This window comes from Rhamphochromis longiceps, linkage group LG22, assembly GCF_057381845.1.
Source record: "Rhamphochromis longiceps isolate RC_006_pf linkage group LG22, R_longiceps_female_GT1.1, whole genome shotgun sequence".
Classification (NCBI taxonomy): Eukaryota; Metazoa; Chordata; class Actinopteri; order Cichliformes; family Cichlidae; genus Rhamphochromis; species Rhamphochromis longiceps.
The window spans coordinates 5,931,495-5,955,556 of NC_140577.1; the positions used below are offsets into that span (position 1 = coordinate 5,931,495).

Below are 24,062 nucleotides of genomic sequence, written 5' to 3' on the forward strand. Positions count from 1 at the left end.
CCGAAATCCGCTCTGAAAACTCAGTGAAACTTAAGCGACCTGAAAACAAACGCCATATAATCTAAAAAAGAAAAAAAGGGGTTCCGGTAGGAAAACCTTCTATACACAAGTCAAATAATATAAAACAAGAAAAACAAACTAATAATTGTGCAATAACTAACAGCCATTTACCCATATGTTTGCTCCGCTGAGAGTTTTGAATTAGACTTCCTGTACTGGTTTGGCGTTTTACCAGCTAACTTGACACACCTGCCAGCGTCTATGCAGTATCTTCCGGTGTATTAATTATCCAGTCAGTGAGGACGTCGTATCAGTTTCTATGTATATTTCATTTCTGAATTAGCTGAATGGTTTTCTCATTTTGTACAACAGCTCTCAGGTTATGCGGACATGTGAGGCTATTAAAAGGTAATGAATGCTTGTACTTATAATATCCACGTCACTATAATTATTATCGCCCATTTAGCTTGAACTATGTCCATCATATAAGATGGACCTAAGCTACTTTTGTCAGCATTTATAATGCAAGGAAAGAACTCTAATGTTTGTTGCAAGTTTAATTCCTGGTGCAACATCAGCAATTCATTCTTGGGAAAAGCACCATGTACCATGAGCATTTTATTGAAAGATCAATGACAATAAAATGATGATGAAAACGTTTAATTGGGATCCCCTTATGCATGTGAAAATTGTTTATTATGCAGTGACAATTCAAGACCTCACAGATGGAAAAAAAAAATAAAAACTGAAAAAAAAGAAGCTAAAATCAGATGTGTAAACAGGTGAGTAAAGAAAGACAGCAGTGGAACATTTGATAGCTACAATAAATCTTTTTTCACAAACAGTAAAGATTTAAGTCGTTTCCCCTTTTGCATTTAAATGACAAGGATTTTGTGTACAGAAGAGCAGAACGACGTTTTCCTAAAGTACACGGAAGAAAAATAAAAAGCAAACATCCACTTTGGTCAAACATCACGAATGCAACACAACAGGGTCTGAAACATCACAGAAAACTAATAAACTGGATAAAATACATTTATAATGAATTAGTCAAGCTGTTAGTGGTGATGCAAACAGTGCTTTACACTGATACTGTATCAAATATAAATTGTATAAACACATACACATACATATATATCCATATTTAGTGCTGATCCAGTAACGAAAGCACACTTCCATTTCTATAGCTGGGTAATCTCCTACTTTGGTAACTCCACAGTGAAGCTGCACACGCCTACTGTGTCCTGACTTCAAACATATGCATTTGCAATATTACTTTACAGTGTAAGAGTGACAGGTGTTGATGCATGCATAATAACAGTAGTACTCATATATGAAAGAAATAAAATGTACCCTCAGGACACTTACAGCACGTATGGTTGTGCTGTAATCAGGAGTGCAGAGAAGTCACAAACAGTGTTTAGAGCTGAAGACAAAACTGCTCAGTTAAAACAAAACCATATATCCATCTTCAGTGTTTAAATCCCTTCTGATGTATTAAAACATGTCCATAAAGATATTTTCCTAACTAGCCCCAGAGGGTAATGGTGAGGTAGAGGGATACAGTTTGATTGGGTGGTGACAAAAGGCAAATCAGGATACTTTACAGTTACTACCGTAATACTTTAGAGCTAGTATTACACCTTCAGTGGAATATAAAGCACAAACTACAGCAAGCAAACGTAAAGAAAAAATAAAGAACAGGACAGCAAACACCCCTGCCCTCACTTAACAATTGAAATATTTAGCTTCACATTACGCCAAAGCGTTATATACTAACAAATACTTAATGTTATGAATACACAGGGATATTCTCATTGCTACTATGAAAAGCAAAGCTGTATTTCACACATTTAAATTTAGTCTGACTGGCTACACCTTTATGAGAGCTGCTACATAACTGCTATCACTAGGAACCACTTTACTTAAGATTTGTAATACACATCATGTATTAGTGGACTGCAGGGTGGTACAGACTTAAGGCAGTTGAAGCTCCTGGTTGGGAAAAACAGAATCCCATTTTGTTTCCTGTAGCTGATCTAAAGCTAATATCTCCAAGCCGAGGCTCAACAGGAAAAAAAGAAGATTCACCGGCGCATCAGTTTACAAATAAAGAAATAAAGAATAATTAACTTAATTAACTTATTAAGTACCAAGGATCATAAAATATAAAACAGTAAGAAAAAGGAAAGACAACACCTTTTAAAAACCCTATACATATTAACGCTGAAGTTTACAGATAATATCAGAAATATTCACCCTGAACCTTTATACACCAAATTTATTTCAGAAATACATGTAGAGAAAAGACTGATGGGTTAAAATGCATGTCAGTGAATATATGATAATATGCAATATTAGTAGGATTAGTAAATGAAGGTTTTGGTTGCATGTTTTAGCACATGCTCATGCTAAGAAGCACTTAAGGTTTGGCAGCAAGGCAGTGCGGACACACACACACACACACACACACACACACACACACACACACACACACACACACACACACACACACACACACACACACACACACACACACACACACACACACACACACACACGTTGTGAAGGAATTATTAATGGTAAACAGGAACACAGACAAAAGTGTGACATATAAACACAGAAAGGGACAAAGACAAAGATCAGTCATGTAAAACTCAAAAAGTAAGAAAGCTCATCAAACCATCATAGAATACATGAAATATGATTATATTATCCTCTGCTTCTTGTTACCTGTGACCCTGAACTGCATAAGCAGAAGGTAATACAAGGATGGATGGAGGCTAAACGAACGCAGTACCGCTAAGCACAAAGTCATAACATGAAATAACATTCGTAACTGTAATCAGACTATTTTCACAACAGAGAAACATCACAAACCAGCTGAACCAGCCACACAGCAGAATGACGCCGTGATGAGAGAATCATGCAGGGAATCTAGACAGCTGATTGGACACTGGGAGGAAGGACTGCCTGGTCATCACATGGCTGATTGTCTTCAGCCTGTATGAGAGGCCATCTACAGAAAGGAGAGATATGATATTATGATGTCAGCAGACTCCAGAGAATACACAGTCCTAGTCTTGTTAGACCTTACCTCAGCCTTCGATACAGTCAACCATACCATCCTGATAAACAGACTGAGAGACCTGGTTGGGATGTCTGGCTCTGTTCTAGACTATTTTTTTTATCTTATATATCTGAAAGAAACTTTAGTGTGTCTGCAAACCAGAATCTACAGAGTTGTTGTGTGGAGTTCCTCAGGGCTCTGTGCTGGGACCTATTCTGTTTTTAATATACATTCTTCCTTTAAGCCAGATAATACAGCAGTTTCCTGAAGTATCTTATCATCGTTTTGCTGATGATATTCAACTATATTATTCTTTTAAGCCTGCTGAAGCTCATAAGCTCTCCAATCTGATTGACTGTTTAACCAACATTAAACAACGGTTGAACAATAATTGCTTACAGCTAAACCCGGCCAAAACAGAAACTTTCATTATTGCACCAGGCAGTGCAATACCCGATATTAAACGGCGAATGGGTGACTTAGGTTCCTCACAGAAACATAACCTTAGAAACCTGGGTGTTATTTTTGATGAAGCTTTTTCTTTGGAGGGACATTTATATCAGATCATAAGAAGCTGCTTTTTTCACTTGAGGAACATTTCTAAACTTAGATCCATCGTGTCAACAAGTGAACTCGAGATGATAATGCATGCTTTTATCTCTACAAGACTTGACTACTGTAACAGCCTGTTTACTTGTCTAAACATGAAAGGGCTAGCCCGCCTACAGGTTGTTCAAAACTCTGCAGCGAGGCTACTGACCTGCTCGAACAAGGGTTCTCATATGACCCCTGTTTTAAAGTCGCTGCACTGGCCAACAATCACATTCAGGTTCCATTTTAAAATTCTAGTTTTAACTTTTAGAGCATTACAGAGACACCCCCCTCCCCCCTACATTGCTGATTGATTCATACACATACCACCACTCATCCCCTATTTCTACGGGGTTTGGACTCAGTGGAGACCTTCAAAAAGCAGCTAAAGACATTTTTATTTCAAAAAGCTTTTAATTAGACCAGGGTTTTTATGATGTATTTTATGACTGTATTATGCTTTTACCTTGTAAAGCACTTTGTGACATATGTCTGTGAAAGGTGCTATATAAATAAACTTTACTTACTTAGAGAAAGGTGGATGTTTTAAAGTTTTGTTATATTTAATGCTGAATTTAATTATTAATAATTAAATTTGATTGGTAGCAGCTATAAGCTATAGATGCATGAGTGCAGGTAAGTGTAACATAAACCGAGTTACCTGGGAGATGTTCACGCCAGTCATTTTCTCCAGCGCCTCAGGCAGCTGGGTCATGATGTCCAGCACCTCTCCTGAGAGTTTGGCCACGCCCACATCTCCACCTCCGCTGGATACCATGGTAACTTTTTTGGCTTCACACAGAGGCCTGCTGATCTCTTCTGCCATCTGGTGGACAAATGACATTACAGCTGTTAAAATTGTAACCGGTGAATGTAATAATGTAATCCAGAAGTAAATGCACACACAACACTCATGACTAACAGGCTTCAAATTCTGTTTTTTTTATCAGCACAATTCTAAAAATAAGAGCAGGAGCTAGAAATGCTTGTTATGATGATGTTATCGCTCACCAAAGGCAGTTTCTCCAGCAGCATGTCCACCATGGCGCCCTCCTTGTACTCCTTGAAGGCCTCGGCCTTCTTCACCATCTGCTCAGCCTCAGCACGCCCCTTGGCCTCCACTGCAAATGCTTCAGCCTCACCTTTAACCTGAAGGAGAAATGAGGACGGACTTACTGTACCAGAAAACACTGAATCTCACCTTGTACCTTAATGGTACATAAATTAAAGTGAATTACAAAAGACATTTACAAATGTTACCTCATACAAAGCGATGGTAGTTTGAAATGCCTCCTGTAATATCTTATGGATTTTTCCCTCATCCATATTCCATTCATTTCCGTTTTTTTATTGCTAGATTCAGAATTATAGGCATCATATAAGAGGTCTCACCTGGGCTGCATATTAATACTCTTATTAACATAAATCATCATGACTGATTTAGCTCTTTGCCTTCTATCTCCTTATATCCTCTTCTAATTTGGAGTTCAGAGACCCCAAATTAATACTGCACGAGTGTGACAGATTTTTTTGTATATGTACACCCAAATAATTTACTGAATACTCTGAAGATTAGATTTTTAGATAATATCTTGTATTTAAAAGCAAGGAATTGTATCCTTGATACATTAAGTTGGTAGTCAGATAAAGAGCCATACTGAGCTAGATAATTAATCGGTTTGGAGAGGGATAGGAAAGGCTGCTCAGATAATTCAAGATGACATTTGTGGAAAATGCTTTTGTTTTTTCCCCAGAAACAGCTTTGACTCACTCTTATGGACTCAGCTTCAGCCTCTGCCTCCATGATCAACTTAAGACTGGACAGACAAAAGAAACATAGTCAGCTGGTTAGCAGAGAGATAAATGATTTGACCAGTACAAACATGTCAGCCATGCTCTTAAAATATAAAATGATAGCTCAATTGTTATTCTAACATAAAAAGGAGGATTTAAGTGGACGGATGAAAACTTGCCAAATTACAAACAAAACAAAAACACACACACACACACACACACACACACACACACACACACACACACACACACGAGGGATTTTCCATGTTTCTTCTTCAGACATATAAACAGAGAAAACATACCAGAAAAACCTAACAGACTATCTGCTTACTGTCGTTCCTGCAGTTCAGGAGGTGAAAATGAACCCACAACTCACCGCTCAGCCTCAGCCAGCTTCTCCAGCCGGTATCGCTCAGCCTCTGCAGGTTTCTTCACCTTGGCCTCCAGCTCTTTCTCCTTGCGGGTGATCTCCTGCTCCTGCAGCATGATCTGCTGCGCCCGCTCAACCACCTGCACCTGCATCTTCTCACTCTCAATACACTGCTTCGTCTTCGCTACCTGCCAGAGGAAAACAGATCATACATGTATGTCTGTACACATAATATTCTTCATTTAATATCATGAATTGTAAAAATGTTGTTGATTTGTAATAAGTTTAAAACGTTTGGCCTGCAATTATAATTAAAGAAATGCTGTGCACTGTATTTAAAATATATATTCAGCTTAGAGATCAAATAGCAAAATGAGCTGCTTCCTGTGCACGCCTGTGTACCTGCAGCTGGTAGGCCATCTCTGATTCAGCCCTCTTAGTGTTGACTTCAATGTCATAGGCTGCCTTCTTCAGCTCATAGTCCCTTTGAGCCTTCGCCATGTCAATCTCATTCTTGTACTGAGCCGATATTTTCTCCTGCATGGCATGAGCTTCCTGCAGAGAGAGTGTCAAAGAGGGATGGAGAAAGGATGGAGGTGATCAGGATCAATGGGAACAGATGTCTAAAATAAACAGGATGAAGATGCTAAAAATACAGACAGAGTTTAGACAAATGGCACCAGTGACGAGGCGAAGACACACAGTGAAGTGCTCTGTAAACAACCTTCTAGATGATTTAAATGCAGCTTCTATTATTAGCAAGATAAGTATTTATCCAAGTGTTTCTAAAAATAAAGAAAGATCTTCAAACTACATCAGCAAGCCCCATTGACACCTGTTGCAAAGAGAGATCTGTGTAAAAAAATAGCTTTATAGTAATACAGTATTTAAAAAAATAAAAACAGGGACAAAGTGACAGATCTCACCCTAATCACAGCATCTCTCTTGTTTTCGGCCTCTCCAATGCGAGCATCTTTCTGAACCTGCGCTGTTCGGCCTTTCCCCAGAGAATGCAGGTAATCCTGTGTGCCAGCAGGAGAAAAAAGATCTGATGTGCGTTTACTGGTTCAATTTTTAATTCCGAGAATCTGCAAAAATGTACTGAGATCATCTATGATATGATTCTTATAGCGCAAAGAGATACCTGGTCATCATGGACATCTTTGAGGGTGTAGCTGACCACGCTGATGCCCATGTTGACCAGGTCAGAGGAAGCCACCTTAAAAACCTGCTCTGAGAACTTCTTACGGTCCTTGTAGATCTCCTGTAACACAAACACCTTCGCTGTGATGCAGAAGTTCGCTTTTTGAAATGTACTCATCACACTGAGGTTGTGAATACTGAAGGTGTATTCTAATAATACCTGTTCTATAATTCAGTTGGATGGTAAACTCCATTTATTTACTTTAACTCCTTACCTCAACAGTCAGATGGGCGATGATGGCTCGCTGATGACCTTCAAGCGTCTCCAAGGCGATCTGAGCAATTTCAGCCTCTGACTTTCCCATGAACATCTGGCAGGCTGCAGCTAACATCTGTTTATTCTGACCCTGGATCTTCATCTGTAGGAAACAGCTGCTTGTTTATTATTTAGACAAACACTGACATAAACATTGGGTTCATTTCCTCGATGCACAGTGAAAAATAGCAAATCGGGAGCTGGGTTTCACGTGCAACTACATGGCACTGTCAGTGTACCTGACCCTAATATTTACATTGGCCTGCTTTAATTAATCAACAGATACAATAACATGCAAAAATAAATAAACAATGAAGCAGCAACAAAGTTTACTGTAAACAAAAAACAAGTAGGAAAAAACATTCTGGTTGCTACGAGTAACTTTATACACCACACAAAATGAATCTTATCTGCTACATGTTAATCTTCTAGTTTACACCTGTCCTTCTGAGAAAGGCCTCCCCTGTTTTGCCAGCAGCAGCACCTGATTCATCTGCAGTGGTGCACACTGACCTGGGCGATCCCGGTGACAGAGATGGGCACTCCGTGGCGTGTGTAGACTTTATCGCTCTTCACATTCAGAGTCAGAGTGTTCAGGGAAATCCTGGAGAGAGGCCACGTGAGAGATATAATGGGACATATGATTATTGATTCATTTTCATTACTCTAATGGTACATTAGGTGTAGCAATTTCCTCCTTGCTTTTGTTACACTGAGTTGCAAACACAGAGTGTATATCAGCGGTCCTCAACCTTTTTTGCGCCACAGATCGGTTTATGCCCGACAATATTTTTCACGGACTGGCCTTTAATGTGTCGCGGATAAATACAACAAAATAAAACTAGTACCGGTATCGAAAAAAAGAAGATTTATTCATAACACACGTGAAAAGACCCAGGAAAACAGAGTTAACGATCAAAACGATAACAAAATAACGCTGAAAACTGATAAAAACCCTGAAAACCAGACATTTCACACCTGAGCCTCAACTCTCGCGGCCCGGTACCAAACAACTCACGGACCGGTACCAGTCCGAGGCTCGGGGGTTGGGGACCGCTGGTGTATATAGTAAAAGGGATTTTTTTTTCTTTAATGTTGGTACTAGACCCAAATGTGGCCTGTGTGGAAGCTAATGTCTTAAATTCAACAGGAAGATGGAGAGAAAGGACTTAAAAAGTAACAGTTTATGAACAGCAGCTGGATGCTTTACACACATTTATTACTAATGACACAGATGTATATGCCCTGTGCTTTAAATGTGTCCCCAAAAGAAATCCTTCATTACTATAAAATTAATTTAAAATGAATTTGTTAATCTTTTTTCCCCCTTTTTATCCATTTTTGCTGCTGAAGTGCTGTTTGCCTTCTCATCATGTTATTCAATTTGTCACTTAAAATATAAAATATATCGGCCAAATGTCAACAGTGTTTGCAGAAACATCAGGAAGTAAACTAATGGGATACAGGAGAACATAAATAAACTTTGTGGTTTGTTTACCTCTGTATCTGCTGAACGCAGGGGATGATGAACACTCGGCCTCCGGCTATCATGAGAGGTGGAGAACGGCAGAAACCTGGGAGAGATCAGAGACCGCGCTGAGCATCACAGGGAGAGTTTAAACATTTACTACTTCATGATAAAAACAAATTCAACAAACTTCCATCACAAATCAAGTTCTGGTTTATGTTTGTGTTCAGAACTACAGACCCATTAAAAAAAATTTTCTCTCCTTTGGAGAAGTCTAGGGCACCAGCTAAAGGTTTTGGAACATTTTGTTTGCCTTGATGTGACAGCCATCACATGTGCGTTAATTAATGAAAGGCAACAGTTATGTATTAGTTTGATGTTATAGTTTCTTAAGTTGTTTAGATTTCAACAAAGCAGTACAAGGCATCATTTTACCTGATACCACCATAGCCTCGTTGGGACCACAGGTGTAGAACATGTTTGCTGATCCTCCTTCAGACTAAAAAAAACAACAAAAATGAAAGAATTATTTAACAAAAACACTTTTATAAAGGACTTGTTTAGAAAATCCATCAACAAACGCATAAGGCCGGAATCGCGAAGAGTTATTATACGAAATATAATTTTAAAAACACTTGAAATATTTTATTAGTTTCTTTTCAGAGGCTAAATATGCAAGCATCAGAAATCACAATGATCAGCTCACTCCCAGAAGAAAAGGAGTGGATGTGATGGTGGTGGCCAGACAGATGAGCAGCAGACCAGCGGAAAAAATCTAATTAGCGCAAACATTGCGCAGTAAAAAGCCCAAGAAAAGCTGCAACAAACGCAAAACCCCGAAGCTCACAAACAAGATCAACAGAGAGATCAAGATTTTAAAATATGTGCAGCAAAACAAATATGAAGTGCAGGCTGTTTATCTGTTAGCTTAACTCAAACAATTTCAGCTACATCTGTGTTTACACTCGATGAATGTGGATACAGAGAAAATATGACGACACACTCACCGATTAGTGTACAAACGACGTGGTTTAGGTGGAGTAGAGTGAAAAGCGATGAATAATTGGCCACTCAGATGAATGAGTTTTCATCCCAGGTGACGTTTTCTCTCGTTGGATACGAAATGATGCGGTTAGTGAATAATAAGGCTGCAGCTCAGTGGCTCCAATAGAGCACGCCCATTCAGCAAACTTTGTGCTTCCGCCATCTAGTGGCGAGGTGGGGAAACGTCATTTTTCAGGTGGAAAGCAACTAAATACATTTATTAAAGTACAGTTAATAGTTCAATTTTCTACAACTTTGAATTTTATTATTAAACACTATTATTATCTTGTATATCTCTCACTTCTGATTTTAATTCATTTCCATGGTGGATTTGCTTGTTTCAATCTAGCTAAAAGGTGCGAGATGGGAATGTATTATTATTATTATTATTATTATTAATTATTTTTTAAATTATTATTAATTAAAAATATTTTAAAATGCCTCTTCAAATGACAAAAAGCTAAAGTCATTTTCTTGTATGCTTTTATTTTCTTGTAGGCAGTTCTTTAAGTTTTCTTGTTTGTTTTTTATTTTAGTTAACTAAAATGTTTTTACACCAACTAGCTTTGGTATAATGTCGCTTATGCATATGACTCCAAATTATTCAAAAGTACATTTAAGAAAATTGCACTGTCAAAGAAATATAGTTTAAAATATTATCTAACAGTAGCAGCATATATGTGACTCCTCAATCATTGCTGGAAAAGTATAACACTTTAACATTAAATCTTCCTTTCAAAACACAGACTACTGAATTATTCTAACAACTATATCTATATATCATAATAAAATATATATTATTAAACGTGATGCTCTATTGGATTCCGATCCAGTGACTGTAGAGGAGATTTGAGTACAGTGAATTCATTGTCATGTTCTCAAATTCCACCTGAATGCCACAGCAGAAATCAACACTCATCAGACCAGACAACAGTTTCCCAATCTTTTAATGTCCAAATTTGGTGAGCCTGTGCAAATTTTATCCTCGGTTTCCTGTTCTTAGATGACAGATGGCACCCAGTGTGATCTTCTGCTTCAGTTTGATGAGCTGTTACATTCAGAGATGCTCTTCTGCATACCCTGATTATTTAAGCTACCATTGCCTGCCCAGCTTGAAGCAGTCTGGCCTCTGATCTTTGAAATCAAGACACTCTCCCCTAGAGAGCTGCTGCTCACTGGAACATCAGCAGATTGTCTTGATCATGTTTATATACCTAAACGCACTCAGTTGCTGTTGTGGTTGACTAATTAGATATTTTGAATTTCTCAGTTGAACAGGTGTACCTATCAAAGTGGCTGGTGAGTGTATATATTTGTGTTCATACTATTAAAAACGTCAGGACCTTACATTTAATGTGACGCTAACGCCTGGGTCCATTATCTCCTTTATTCTAACTGGATGATGGATGCTGCTGATTATGGTGTAGAAGGTGTAACTTTTTACTCTTCATATAAAGGCTTTAAAATTCACATTAATGTTCTGATGAAATATTTCCTTCTGAAAACGTAGAGGAGCAGAAAAAGGAAATACTCGAGTAAAGCATCTGAAACCCACTACTTCGTTACTTTCCAGCTTTTGTTTGGAGTTCCAACGAGGCAGTGATGACAACACCCGGCACTCCTTCTCCTCTTCCGGTCCTTGCCTCAGAGGGAAGGAAACCCCTTTGGGGAAAAAAAAGCTCAACCTTCAGCCAATCAGCTCCAAAGCCGCAGACAGAATAACCAATCATTAGCCTGGACTAAGCTATGCCCCACCCCCCGAAGCCAGCTGGACTCAGCGCTGCCACAAACTGCACAGTCAGTAGGTCAGCAGCCTTCACTTACTTCCAGCGCTCTCTGCTCCATCACCAACTGTCCATCCATCATGAGGGAAATCGTGCACATCCAGGCCGGCCAGTGCGGGAACCAGATTGGTGCTAAGGTAAGAAAAGCTAGTGATGAAAAAAAAAAACCCCACCTTTTCTCTTCTTTTTTGTCGTTATTTATTTATTTACCAGTTTAATAAAGTTTTTGTTCAAAGTTTTTCATTTTTAAATCATTTAAATTGCTGCTCTTTTTGTACAGTTTCAATACATACTTACTCTGTATTAAATCACGAAATTACATGGAAATAAACTGATTAATTCCTGTAATTTACTAAGAGGACTTTTGTTTTTTATTTTTTTAAATGTACAAACCTTTAACTGGACCCAGAACAATTGAGAGTTCCATTGTTTTCCCCCACTCCCCCTCCCCCTGACCATTTAAAAGTTACAGTATTCTTTTATACTTTAGCTAACCTCTTTGTAACCTACTTTCATCTAAAGGGGAATGTGCATATTTTGTGTTTTTATCATATGTTACATGAGTCTTGGATTTTTTTAGGTAAAAGATTGACAGAGCTGATCTAATCCTTTTATTAATAGATTGAAGCACTCTTAGGCAGAAACAATAAATCAGTGTAACAATAACTTTGCTATTACATATGATAATTTTTAATGAAGTATTATGAAGCTGTAGGATCTGACAAAAGAATGTAATACATGGCATATTAATTACAGCAATATAATAAGACTTCTGTCTAGCAGTAGTCTTTCATGCTTTCTCTGCACATGAATACAGTAACATTTGCAGATTTGTAACTGCAGGCAAAACAGTGACTCCAGTCACTGAGCTGTGATTAATGAAGCTGGCCAGACCGGAGCCGACTCACAGGGCCAGCTGCTGCCTTGGCTGCCTGTTGAGCTCGAGTCTTTGTCATCGAGGAGAAAGAAAAAAACAAGAGAAAAAAGGGTGAAAAGAAAGGAGAAATTTGCTGAGGCAGAGGAGAGGAACGCAGCAGGAGGAGGGTGAAGGGGGAGGAAGATAACAAGTGGTTCAGTGTCTACGCTGAATGCACAGATGAGGTCATTTAAATGGCTGCCTTTTCCAGGCAGTGTGACACATGCGCACGCCCCAGACCCCCCAAACCAGCAGTCCTCATCCCTGTTTACCCATCGGTAATAGGAAGGGTTTTCTATTTATCTGCATTTTGTTGGAACAGTTTAAAGGATTTCTTGGAAATCTACAGCTACTTACCTCAAGCTGCAGCAGTTAGTGGATCAGTCAAGGGATGCAAAATGAATCCAGTGAAATACGGTTGTAAAAACCCCCCCAAACCACAGTTCAAAACATGATTTTTAGGCCACGGTTTCAGAACATATTTCAGTTTTTCTTCAGATGGATTAAAAGAAAGAGAAAAGACAAATGCTTCGAGATTTGTCCTGGATGCTCTTTGATCAGAAAAAAAAAATCCTTTATAAATGCTGGTCCAAGGAGAAGAATAAACTCCATTATTCTCCTTTTTGCATTAACTAAAAACACTCAGACATTACAGCTTTTAACAGCATGCTCTAACTCTGCATTAATATTTCAAGCTGCAACCACAGTATCATTTAATTTGTAAGGTTATTCTGCCTCCTTTATGGAAGTGTCCCAGTAAATTAATTCAGCAATGAATTGTTTCAGCTATATAAAGGAGACGTTTTCTTTAAAAACAAGCATGCAACCCTTGCTTTCCTTAGAAATTATGGATATTTTTTACTTTTTTGGAGATTTTATTGACTGATTAGTTAATTAAGAAGATAATACACAAGGTAAAGCTTTAAAATATTGTACATGCAGCCATACAGTCACAGTTTTATCAACTAGATTTTTAGTAAACTCTACAATTAAATAAGAATGAATCACTTATACAAGAACTACTTTAGATATCATAAAACAGCTTAAACATTGCGTGCTATGTAGCAGCATAACAGCCACCAGGTCATGTGATTTTAAGAATGTGATTCTATATATAACTTGAATTTTATTCGTACATTTGGCCTGTTCTGCCCTCGTACAGCTCAGCACAACAGCGGGTGGGGCAGCAGCATATGGGCTGACTTAGTCTCTGCTACTCAAAGGTCCTGATCGGTGAAGACAAGTGTATTTACAGCGGACTTAGTGAGGCTGAGGTCATTTCACAATGGATTAACTGTGCCTGAATTCACCCGCTTACCCAATCCGACCCAAATCTGCTGAGCTTTCCCACGTTTCTGGATAACTTCTCATAGATACGACTGAACAGAGGCTTAGGTTTTCAAATATTGACTTCAAACCTGCCAGCTCACATGCGGTTTGCAGTTTCAGAAATCCTGAAGTGTATGTTTTTGCCTTGGACAAACCAACCTTTCCCCTGCTTATCTCTTTCCCTTAGACACACACACGCACTCTCACAGATTAGGGTCACTTGACTGAGCTGGTGTGACAGTCTGTTGATGTTTCAACCCGTGAAACACAAAATCCTCTGAGAGAGTCCTGACCCTCTGACAGCAAATAGAACAAAAAGTTTTACTACTTTAAGCTGTGGGCAACTTTTTATGAGTCTGTGTGTGATTCACTGAACCAGCTGGAAAAATCCAGGTGGGGGTAATTACATGACTTCCTCCCTGCCTTTCCTTTCTAAACTCAAATCATAGCTGAACTACAGAGTAGAGCTGAAGATAAGAATGTCCAGTTTTCAATTTTAAAGAGACACATTTATTCCCACATGACACTATAATTTATACGTTTAAATTTCTGTCTCTCAAGCAGATCCAGTGAAGGCTTCATCCAATGAAAGACAGATTTCTTTCTTTTCTAAAAAACACATTAAAATATTTTCATTCAGCCAGATTAATGTGCTGTTAGCCTTTTAAATAGCCGCAAAACTTTAAACTTCAGGGTAAAAACAGCTCATAAAAAGAACATTATCTGGTATCAGTTTATCTTTGAAGTCTTTTTTTAAGCAAACATGTTAGCTCTAGCTTTCAGATATAAATATTTGTTGCCTTTTTCGCAGTTTTCTATCATTAAACTCACTCAACTGTATCGGAAGTTGTGAATTTCTCAGCATTTTTAATCTAAATGACAGATTATGTATTCATCACGTGACTGCGTGATTAAAATAAATCGGAGCTGCCGGTGTGCTCGCTCTTGTTTGCTTCTTTTATGCTCGTTTCTCATCAGCCTCCTGTACTTCCTCCTGTTTTCCTGTCCAGGTGTCAAAGCTTTGAAACTGCTTTGGCTTGTGCTTCTTCCAGGAAGTTTCACTCAGAGCAGAAACCAAATATATCCACAAGACGTACCTTTGATTATTTACTGGCATGAGACATAAAAGCACTGAGTGTATTTTGTTACAGTCAGACCAGCTGTGGCAGACCCAGAGTTTGTCTTCATATCCATCTATTTTCTTCACCACTTATACTGTTGGGAGTGTTTGTAAAACATGTTTTTACAGGGAGTTTCCTTGAAATCAAAAGAGGGCTGTTTGCACTGTTATCAGATTGTCTCGTCCACCCTCTCCATGTGATTTGCAACGTTTGCAAACTTGAGTCACATGCAGGCATCTTCTTTACTGTTTCTACACTGTGTTCACACTCAGAGACTTAAGCTGAAAAAACTCTGTAGCCTGACATCTTCTGTGTAGGAGATTTATTGAGGGACTCAATAAGAAATCTGAGCTATAAGTGAGAATCAATACTGCCACTGATATTGAGACATTATTAAAAGCATTTATGTCTAATATAAGAGCTCCACAGCATGTTCAGCCAAAATTAGTTTAATGGTTGGAATGGAACCACGAGGTGACTGTTTGTCGCAGGAAATCCTTCCTGCGGTCTTACAGAACACGTCGCTGTTTTTAGGTGATCTTGTGAGTGCTAACTGTGATCATATGTCAGTGAGTCTTTGGGAAGCACAGAGGTCAGAAGACTCTTGTTTTTCTTCTAAATTTGTTTGCAGTTATGTCCTAAATAACACCACAAAGACACCTCTTTGTGAGATGTTTCCTAACTTTGAAAAACCTTATTGAGCACTCTGTTAGCTCTTTAGTTATGATGACACATGGATGGTACAGGGGTTAAAAAAAAGTGCTTAGTATTATGCTTGCTTCACATCATTAAGTGTATAAAACACTGACATGTGGATGCTTTCTGTATTAGTTCTTGCAGTAACAGCTTGTCCACCTTTATTTAGTTCTGGGAGGTGATCAGCGACGAGCACGGCATCGACCCGACAGGCACCTACCACGGAGACAGCGACCTGCAGCTGGACAGGATCAGCGTGTACTACAATGAAGCCACAGGTGAGTTCATCCCGACTACAGCGAGGTCTGTGTTTGATCAAATGAAAGAAGACATCTCCTCCCTGTGGAGACACCGGCTCACTGCAGCAGAGAAGCAGAAGATGCAGATAAAAATAAAGCAATGAAGCACTAATTTTTGGTTCGCTGGTTTCACATTGTTACAGGTGAGGATGTGTTATCTTCACCTGTTCTCATGATGACATTTATTAGGGGGGCATGTTGCCTTAAAATGCCAGAAACACTAAACAAGCATGCATTAAACAAAGGTAGTTTATCCTGAAAAACATTTGTACCAAACTCTGTTTGACACAGTGATAGTGGACTATGTCAGCCTTAATTATTCCCAGTCAGAGCCTCAAATGTAGCCCAGGAGCCAGAAGGAGCATGCCAAAGGCTTCATCCCACTGCTCTGGATGGCTTTAAACATTGCAGTGGAGTCAGTAATTACTCATTTAGTTTCAGTAGCATACATTTTCATGGCGTGGTGATGCCAGCATTGGCTTACTACTACCAGTAAAAAAAAAAAATAGAGAAAGTTAAAAGTATTTCTGGAACCAGACGAGTTGTTCAAAACATAAAAACATAAAATACTGTTTCTGTTTGGTTCTGAAAACTTAACGTCTGCCTTTTACTTTGGTTTAAAAATGATATTGAACATGTTACGCTCTCTTAAAAAGGTCCTAAAAAGTAACAACAGGGGTCCAGGTTGAAAAAGGAGACAAGGAAGCAAAACTGTTAAATTAAAGGGTTTTATTAATGTTTCTACTAGTAACTAAACTAAGAGAGACGAACAAGCCGACATCACCTTAATTAAATTAAATTAGTTTTTCACATCCTTGCTTGTTTTTTGTTTTCCTAGTTTAGATTGTTGTTAGTTGTTTGCTTGCTGTAGTGCTGTCTCAACAGGACCTCATAACATAGTTTTATTCCCTCTTGTGCTTCTTGTCTCCTTTCTGAACAACAATAAATCTCTTGAACCTCGAAAACCTCTGAGGGCTGTTTGTTGTAAATATAACTTGTTATGCAGAGGTTTAACTTGTCCACCCTCTTGAGATCAAACTCGACTGTTTGCGGCCCGTGAACTAAAACGAGTTTGACACTTCTGCCTTCAGTTGTTGCATAAACCTAATTTAACCTGACAGCCTAAAGCAGCCCAAAGTAAAGCTGAAAAATCACAGGTTGACTCAGGAGCTAAGAAACTAAATAAAATGGGCATTTTATTTAATGAATGAAAATGAGCTGGATAAGCTTAGCGGAAAGCTCACAGGAGTAAACGGTCTGTTAAATATGCAGTTTAGCCTCAGTGTGTTGAGTCTAGACATCCTGTAACTTTGCAGTAAATGTCTCCATCTACTGGCTACATGAGATACTACAATCATCGTTCAGCTTTCTTTCTTTTTACACTTACAGCTCCTACAGGTTTACATACTTTTTGTTAATCTTTTATTTCATCTCTCTTTGTGTCTATTTTAATATATGCAGGTGGGAAGTACGTGCCCAGGGCCATCCTAGTTGACTTGGAGCCAGGAACCATGGACTCAGTCCGTTCTGGACCCTTTGGGCAAATCTTCAGACCCGACAACTTTGTCTTTGGTAAGAACACCACCTACTGAACAGGATGGGCTGCACTTGCTGAACACATGAACTGTTTACACATGAACTTTGGTCAGTTTCGGGACAATCAGGTCAGATTTTCCACTGTTTTTTTCCTCACATGTAGCACGCAGCAGGTACTGGTCTGCTCCACATGCACTCACATCACTGACTGTGTTATTAAAGTGAAGGAGCTGCCTGGATAGAGTGGGCAGGAGGGAGCACATTTGACTCCCACTCACTAACTGGGCAGGTAGCTGCTCTATGGGCACATCATCACGATCAACAGTCACTTGGACATGTAGAGTGGGGAGCTGGGCGGTTAAAAACCAGCTCATGTTTGACTGGACAGCACTGGACATTTGCATTATCACATGCGCCTCTTTCAGGTCATCTCTAGAAAAGTTCAAGCCTGTGGTGCATGTGTGAAAACAGCTATAAAGTTAAAAAGTATCAGATGGTCTGGAGCTGTCAGGGTTTGGACTCCTGATGAGTATCTGTGCTGCTCTATTTTGTGGCTAAAGTCACATCGAGTCCATCGGTCAAATTTAGCTCAACAGACTGTCCTACATGGCACAAACAAGCTCACTCCTGCCATAAAATCCCAGCATGAAACCCTCTGGGACCTGAGCTGACTGATTCTGACTCAGTACGATGCTTCAAAGCCAGGCTGACTTTCCTTTGTTGCTCTTTCCTTTCGCAAACACTGGGAAAAATGTTTTCTTAAACAGTTTGACTAAAAACTGAAACAGTATAATCAGCTTCACTTTTGTTTCCCAGGTCAAAGTGGGGCAGGAAACAACTGGGCTAAAGGTCACTACACGGAGGGGGCCGAGCTGGTGGATTCAGTCCTGGATGTGGTGAGGAAAGAGGCCGAGAGCTGCGAGTGCCTGCAGGGTTTCCAGCTCACGCACTCTCTGGGAGGAGGCACCGGCTCCGGCATGGGAACCCTGCTCATCAGCAAGATCAGAGAGGAGTACCCCGACCGCATCATGAACACCTTCAGTGTGGTACCCTCCCCTAAGGTAGAGCATTGCCCCACAGGATGCACTTTTTAAAAATGACCTTTCAGTGCTTACTTATGGTAGTTTTAGAAGTCTGAGCAAAGGCTGCACAATAAAAGATCAGAAAAGTGAAGCCGTAAATCTGTGTTCGCTCTAATAATCAGCACGAGGCAAAGTCTGTAAGACCTCAGCACCTCAGTAAACACTTTCTTGATGACTTTGTGTTTTCAGTTGCTAGTTTTAAGTCATTTTGAAAATAATATAATGTCCATTTTGTAAATTATGTCCCAACAACAGTCAGAAATGAAGATAAAGCTGAGTATGAGTGACAGGTTAGCATATTTCAGTGCCCATATATCTGTGTTCAGCACTTTGAACTATGGGAAATAAATCTACTGCACAATAAATCGCCTGTTTGTTTATAATAAATGTTCATGCTATTTCTGCATCAGCCATGAGTATCGACGTTTCCTCTCGCTCTGTCTTCAGGTATCAGACACGGTGGTGGAGCCCTACAACGCCACGCTGTCCGTTCACCAGCTGGTAGAAAACACCGATGAGACCTACTGCATTGACAACGAAGCTCTTTATGACATTTGCTTCCGCACCCTCAAGCTCACTACGCCCACCTACGGCGACCTGAACCACCTGGTTTCGGCCACCATGAGCGGCGTGACCACCTGTCTGCGTTTCCCCGGGCAGCTGAACGCCGATCTGAGGAAGCTGGCCGTCAACATGGTGCCCTTCCCTCGTCTCCACTTCTTCATGCCCGGCTTCGCCCCTCTCACCAGCCGGGGGAGCCAGCAGTACCGCGCCCTCACCGTGCCGGAGCTCACCCAGCAGGTGTTCGACGCCAAAAACATGATGGCGGCTTGCGACCCTCGCCACGGACGCTACCTGACGGTGGCCGCCGTGTTCCGTGGGCGCATGTCCATGAAGGAGGTGGATGAGCAGATGCTGAACGTCCAAAACAAGAACAGCAGCTACTTTGTGGAGTGGATCCCCAACAACGTCAAGACGGCCGTCTGCGACATCCCGCCGCGAGGCCTCAAGATGGCTGTCACCTTCATCGGCAACAGCACGGCCATTCAGGAGCTGTTCAAGCGCATCTCCGAGCAGTTCACGGCCATGTTCCGCCGCAAGGCCTTCCTCCACTGGTACACCGGCGAGGGCATGGATGAGATGGAGTTCACCGAGGCAGAGAGCAACATGAACGACCTGGTGTCAGAGTACCAGCAGTACCAGGACGCCACCGCCGAGGAGGAGGGGGAGTTTGAGGAGGAGGTGGAGGAAGATGCCTAAGTGAAAGCAAGAAAAAATGATAAAAGGAGGGAAAAGTTAATAATCAAAAACAAACAAAAACATAGAAAAAAATAAAAAATGATGTGAAATGAAGGAATGTAGGAGAGCAGATGAGGAAGGTCAGAGGAGGGTGGAGGTCTGAATCGGTTAATAGGACAGAAGAAGAGCGGAGAATGTAGACAGCAGGAAAGATGATGTCATGACCAAATTAATGTGCCATGGTTTACTGTTTCGCGTGACGCCACGTAAGCTGGTTTGATCAAAACTAGTCTCCCAAAATCTTTGTTTTTAACTCTAAGTGCAACAGACGCACTTCTAACACTTTTTATTTCATTACATTCAAGGATTTTCTTTACTGTGAAGGATTCAGCTGCTGTTACACTGAGGTTAAACCAAACCCTGCTCCTACATTCAATCAAACAAGCTTAGTGTTTGACCTGCGATCAAAAACACACTTTCAGCCTCAGTGGAAAAATCATCTTCGGACTTCTTTGCTGATTTTGTGCAGAAGAGGTGGAAAGTGTATCTGTGACGCCTGATTCAAAACAAATAACTGAGCTGTGCAGTCGCACTGGGCGGCCTCTTCATGTTTGGCATCAGCTGATTGTTGGTTTTGGTCTTTTCATTGAGTTTGTTGAACAAAATTAGAAAATCATGTCGGCGTAATCAAGGTTATCACATTGAGTGTTGAGATAGTTTCAGGTGTGTAACCTTGTAGTCAGTTTAAGTAATAATAAATCATTCTGTTATCAGTGTTAATGCCTTTTATCAGTGTTATTTACCGTTTTGTCTCAGCTTTCAAGATCAACTCTCAGTGATAAATGTGATTTTGGGCAGCAGGTGAGAAAACGTTATCAGTATTTCTTCTTCTGAGGCAGATATGCTTAATTAGCTGGATAATCTCTCATTTTTGACATTTTTGTCGCAACCTTTTTAAGACTGCATGAGATAAAGAGTCCTGTGTGAGTCAGTCTTACGCTTGCAGAATATACTTTTTCTTTTCCGGACATCAGGGTTTGCACCTTTGTGTAAACGTCTCTCCAGCCTCTGTGAACTCAGAGAGTTGTTTTTCTACAGCGTCGTGCTGTCATTAGCTTTTGTGGGGAAGAGGCATTCTGGTCTTACTAGACTGAAGGGAGCCATCAGTTATAATCAGGCCATTAATCTTTTCTTTTTCTTTTTTTTTAAATGGAAGCACAAGATTGAAAGTTAATGTCAAAGACGGGAACATCTGTTATCTTCTAGTAAATACAGATTCTTGGAAGTGGTTAACCACAACAAAAGTCACATTTAGTAAAACGTCAAAGAAAATGATTTGCTTTCCTGTGATATATACATTGGCAGAGCGTTCATAGCAGCAGGATTTTTCTCAGACGCCAGCCAACGTTTTGAGGAGAAACACACTGCACATGCTCAGTGTCCATTATACTAGTAAGTACAGATCCCTTGAAGTGATTAGCCACAACAAAAGTCCCATTCAGTGAATTTCCAAGAAACAAATTCATTTTTAGATATATATTTATTACCAACCAATGTTAGAGGAGAAGCGCACTGCACATAACAACTGCTCTGTTTTCCTTTCATACCACATCTCAGGCTAACAGAGCCTTCAGCTCCTCTGTGTTAAAAGCATGTCGGCTGTTGTTGGATTAACCAATTCAACGGGACATTTTCCAATAAAAAAAAAGTATTTAAATTCAAGCAAAGAAACATAAATCTGAGTGTTTAAAAAGTCAGAGTGACAGGAAAGATCAGCGTCTTTGAATTGTTAACGTTGTGGATAAAAGTTGAAAACTTCCCTCACTATTATTATAACCTCACTATTCAGGCCAACATCTGAAGATCTGAAGTCTAACCTTAACATTTCCTGAAACATGTTTTAAAAATAAAATGGCCAGGTGCTTTTATTTTGAAAGACAAACCCCCCAGCTGCTTTGCAGTTTTATATTTCGTCCTTTAACATATTAATTTAATTTTTCATTCTCCTAAATCTTTTCACACTGAGCCACTACAGTATTCACGTGAACTTCAGCCATGTTTTCTTTGTGTTTCCTCTGTGCTTCATGTTGTTTGTACTTTTTTTTATTTTGAAGCTCGTTTGAAACTGTTTCATTTGGTATCCTGTTGACTGTGAAACATTTGGGAGAAATAAAAACACATTTATAGGAAAAAAATCGCCTGCCGTGTCAGTCATTATTAATGATCAGCTTTTAGTCTGCTTGTAAACAGCTTTCAGCGTCAGCTTTCAGGAAGTCGGTACAATATTATAACAGCAATAAACCGAGTGAGAGCTGCAGGCAGAAGCAAACATCCAAAACATATTTTCCCATCAAAGCAAAGTTAGATTTCTTGAGCTGAAAAGTGTTTTTAATCTCATTTTTTATTTATCTCGGTATTTCTTTAAGATTAAGTTAGTATTGAGTTTATAACATGTAAGGAAATTATGAAAGATTTTAATCTGATTTCCACAATAACTTAAAGTCGTCTTCCCAACAAGCTAAAACATAAATATCATACGTTTGCTATAGTAACTCATTGTGTTTAACAGATGGCTATTTTATTATACAGCAAGGTTTTAGGTATCAAAGTGGGGATGCTTTCAGAAATTTTTAGCTATATTTATTAGTTAATATGAAATAAGCAGGAACTGTGAGTGGATAGGATAGTGGGGGTGAGAGCTGATCAGTTTTAAACAAGCAGGTCTGAGAGTATTTGCTACTTAGACAAGAGTAGACTTTAAATTTTGGGCAGAAGGTGGTTTCCAGAAGATTTGGGACGTGTTTCCCAACGTGAGGGACATAGCAGAAACCACATAGTCTCTCAGTCTTTCCTCATTTCCTCATGGTGTAACATGTGGGAAACTGGAAATCAGAGAACAATCCAACAGGAGTGGGTGAGAGTGAGCCAGCCAGACTTTCTGATTGGTTTAAGGTGAAAGGGGAAATTGGAGAATATAATGAAGTGCAGGGCAGAAGTAACAAATTAGCAAACCAGAAGATACTGTGGCTTGAACAGGAGGAGCAGGGCCAGGTTTAAAGATCTCCCATCTATACTTAAACTCCTGTTTTTCCTTTCACCTTACACCAATCAGAAAGTCTGGCTGGCCCACTCTCACCCACTCCTGGTGAGAGTGTGTCTGCCAGAGAGCTCCAGAGAACAGGGAAGAAAAAAGGGACAGAGGAGGCCATAACAGCTACACAGGTAAGAAACAAGGGATTAAATACAAATAACCAAAACATAGTCAAACAGGGTTAAAGTTGATCCTGTTTTCTGCTAATGTACATCTTAAATCGGGGTACCTATACTGTATACACTGCAGGTGCATATACTTAAAACATGACACATCAGTAAATACATAGATCAATAAGCACAAACACAACTGACTCAATAAAAATTAGCAGGAGTGATCCCTTTCACTCTGTGGGGGGAGGAGGTTACCATCTGCTGCAGTGCTCGTTGCTCTTTGAAGATTTTCATTATAACTCCTCTGTGTGTTTGGGGTCGCTGTGCTGCTGCAGAGCAAATCTGAGGCCCATCAGAGGCTCCCCTAGTGATGAATGAGCATCTAAACATCTTCAGCACGTATGCACGTCAAGTCTGGACAACTAATTCAAGTATAATAATGTCCAGACTCCACAAATAGGCAGATAAATAGCACTTCTACAGGGCCTGCACCTCCGGCAGGTCGAGGCTGTGATTCAGTCGAAGGCAGTGACGCTGGGGGCTGGCATAAATCAGGACCTTGGACAGCATCAACAGAGAAGTACAAGTCAGGAAATCGGGATCTTGGTCAGCACCTCCTCAGTAAGCCGGGAAGATGAAAGACCGCACTAATTTACATCCAACATAGATCTCTTGTTGATTTATTGCTAACAGTGTAAAACAGAAATGACCCACTGGGTCAGTCCAGATTTTTGCATCCATTCTAAGACAAATAAATAAATAAATAAAGTAGAATAGTATTCCAACCAGAAACCCTGGATGACTAAAGAGGTCCAGGTCCTGCTGAAGCAACGTGACGCCGCTTTTAGATCCGGTGATGGTATGCAGTACAGTGCAGCCAGATCTCAGTTGAAAAGAGGCATCAGAGAGGCCAAGGCAGCGTACAAGAGAAGGATCGAAGACCACTTCACCACCAACAACTCACGACAGGTATGGCAGGGAGTTCAGCACTTAACCAACTACAAACCTGGCAATACCACGTTGACTGAGGGTAACGCGGAGCTTGCAGAGGAGCTGAACC

General features: G+C 40.0%; 2 protein-coding genes across 2 annotated transcripts; one reads left to right on the plus strand and one right to left on the minus strand.

Moving 5' to 3' along the window:
• Positions 1–2,403: 2,403 nt before the first annotated feature.
• On the minus strand, positions 2,404–9,922 carry flot1a (flotillin 1a). The gene is made up of 13 exons (XM_085396219.1): positions 9,760–9,922; positions 9,188–9,251; positions 8,783–8,858; positions 7,798–7,888; positions 7,244–7,387; positions 6,970–7,089; positions 6,752–6,847; positions 6,228–6,380; positions 5,832–6,013; positions 5,433–5,478; positions 4,673–4,810; positions 4,323–4,487; positions 2,404–3,019 (listed from the first exon to the last, which is right to left on the minus strand). The coding sequence occupies exons 2-13, from the start codon at positions 9,228–9,230 to the stop codon at positions 2,999–3,001; spliced, it is 1,275 nt and encodes a 424-aa protein (XP_085252345.1). The 5' UTR covers positions 9,231–9,251; positions 9,760–9,922; the 3' UTR covers positions 2,404–2,998.
• Positions 9,923–11,562: 1,640 nt separating this feature from the next.
• On the plus strand, positions 11,563–21,003 carry LOC146643242 (tubulin beta chain-like). The gene is made up of 5 exons (XM_085395304.1): positions 11,563–11,717; positions 15,812–15,920; positions 17,403–17,513; positions 18,294–18,538; positions 19,007–21,003. Exons 1-5 carry the CDS (start codon positions 11,661–11,663, stop codon positions 19,817–19,819), a joined length of 1,335 nt encoding a protein of 444 aa, XP_085251430.1. The 5' UTR covers positions 11,563–11,660; the 3' UTR covers positions 19,820–21,003.
• Positions 21,004–24,062: the final 3,059 nt, after the last annotated feature.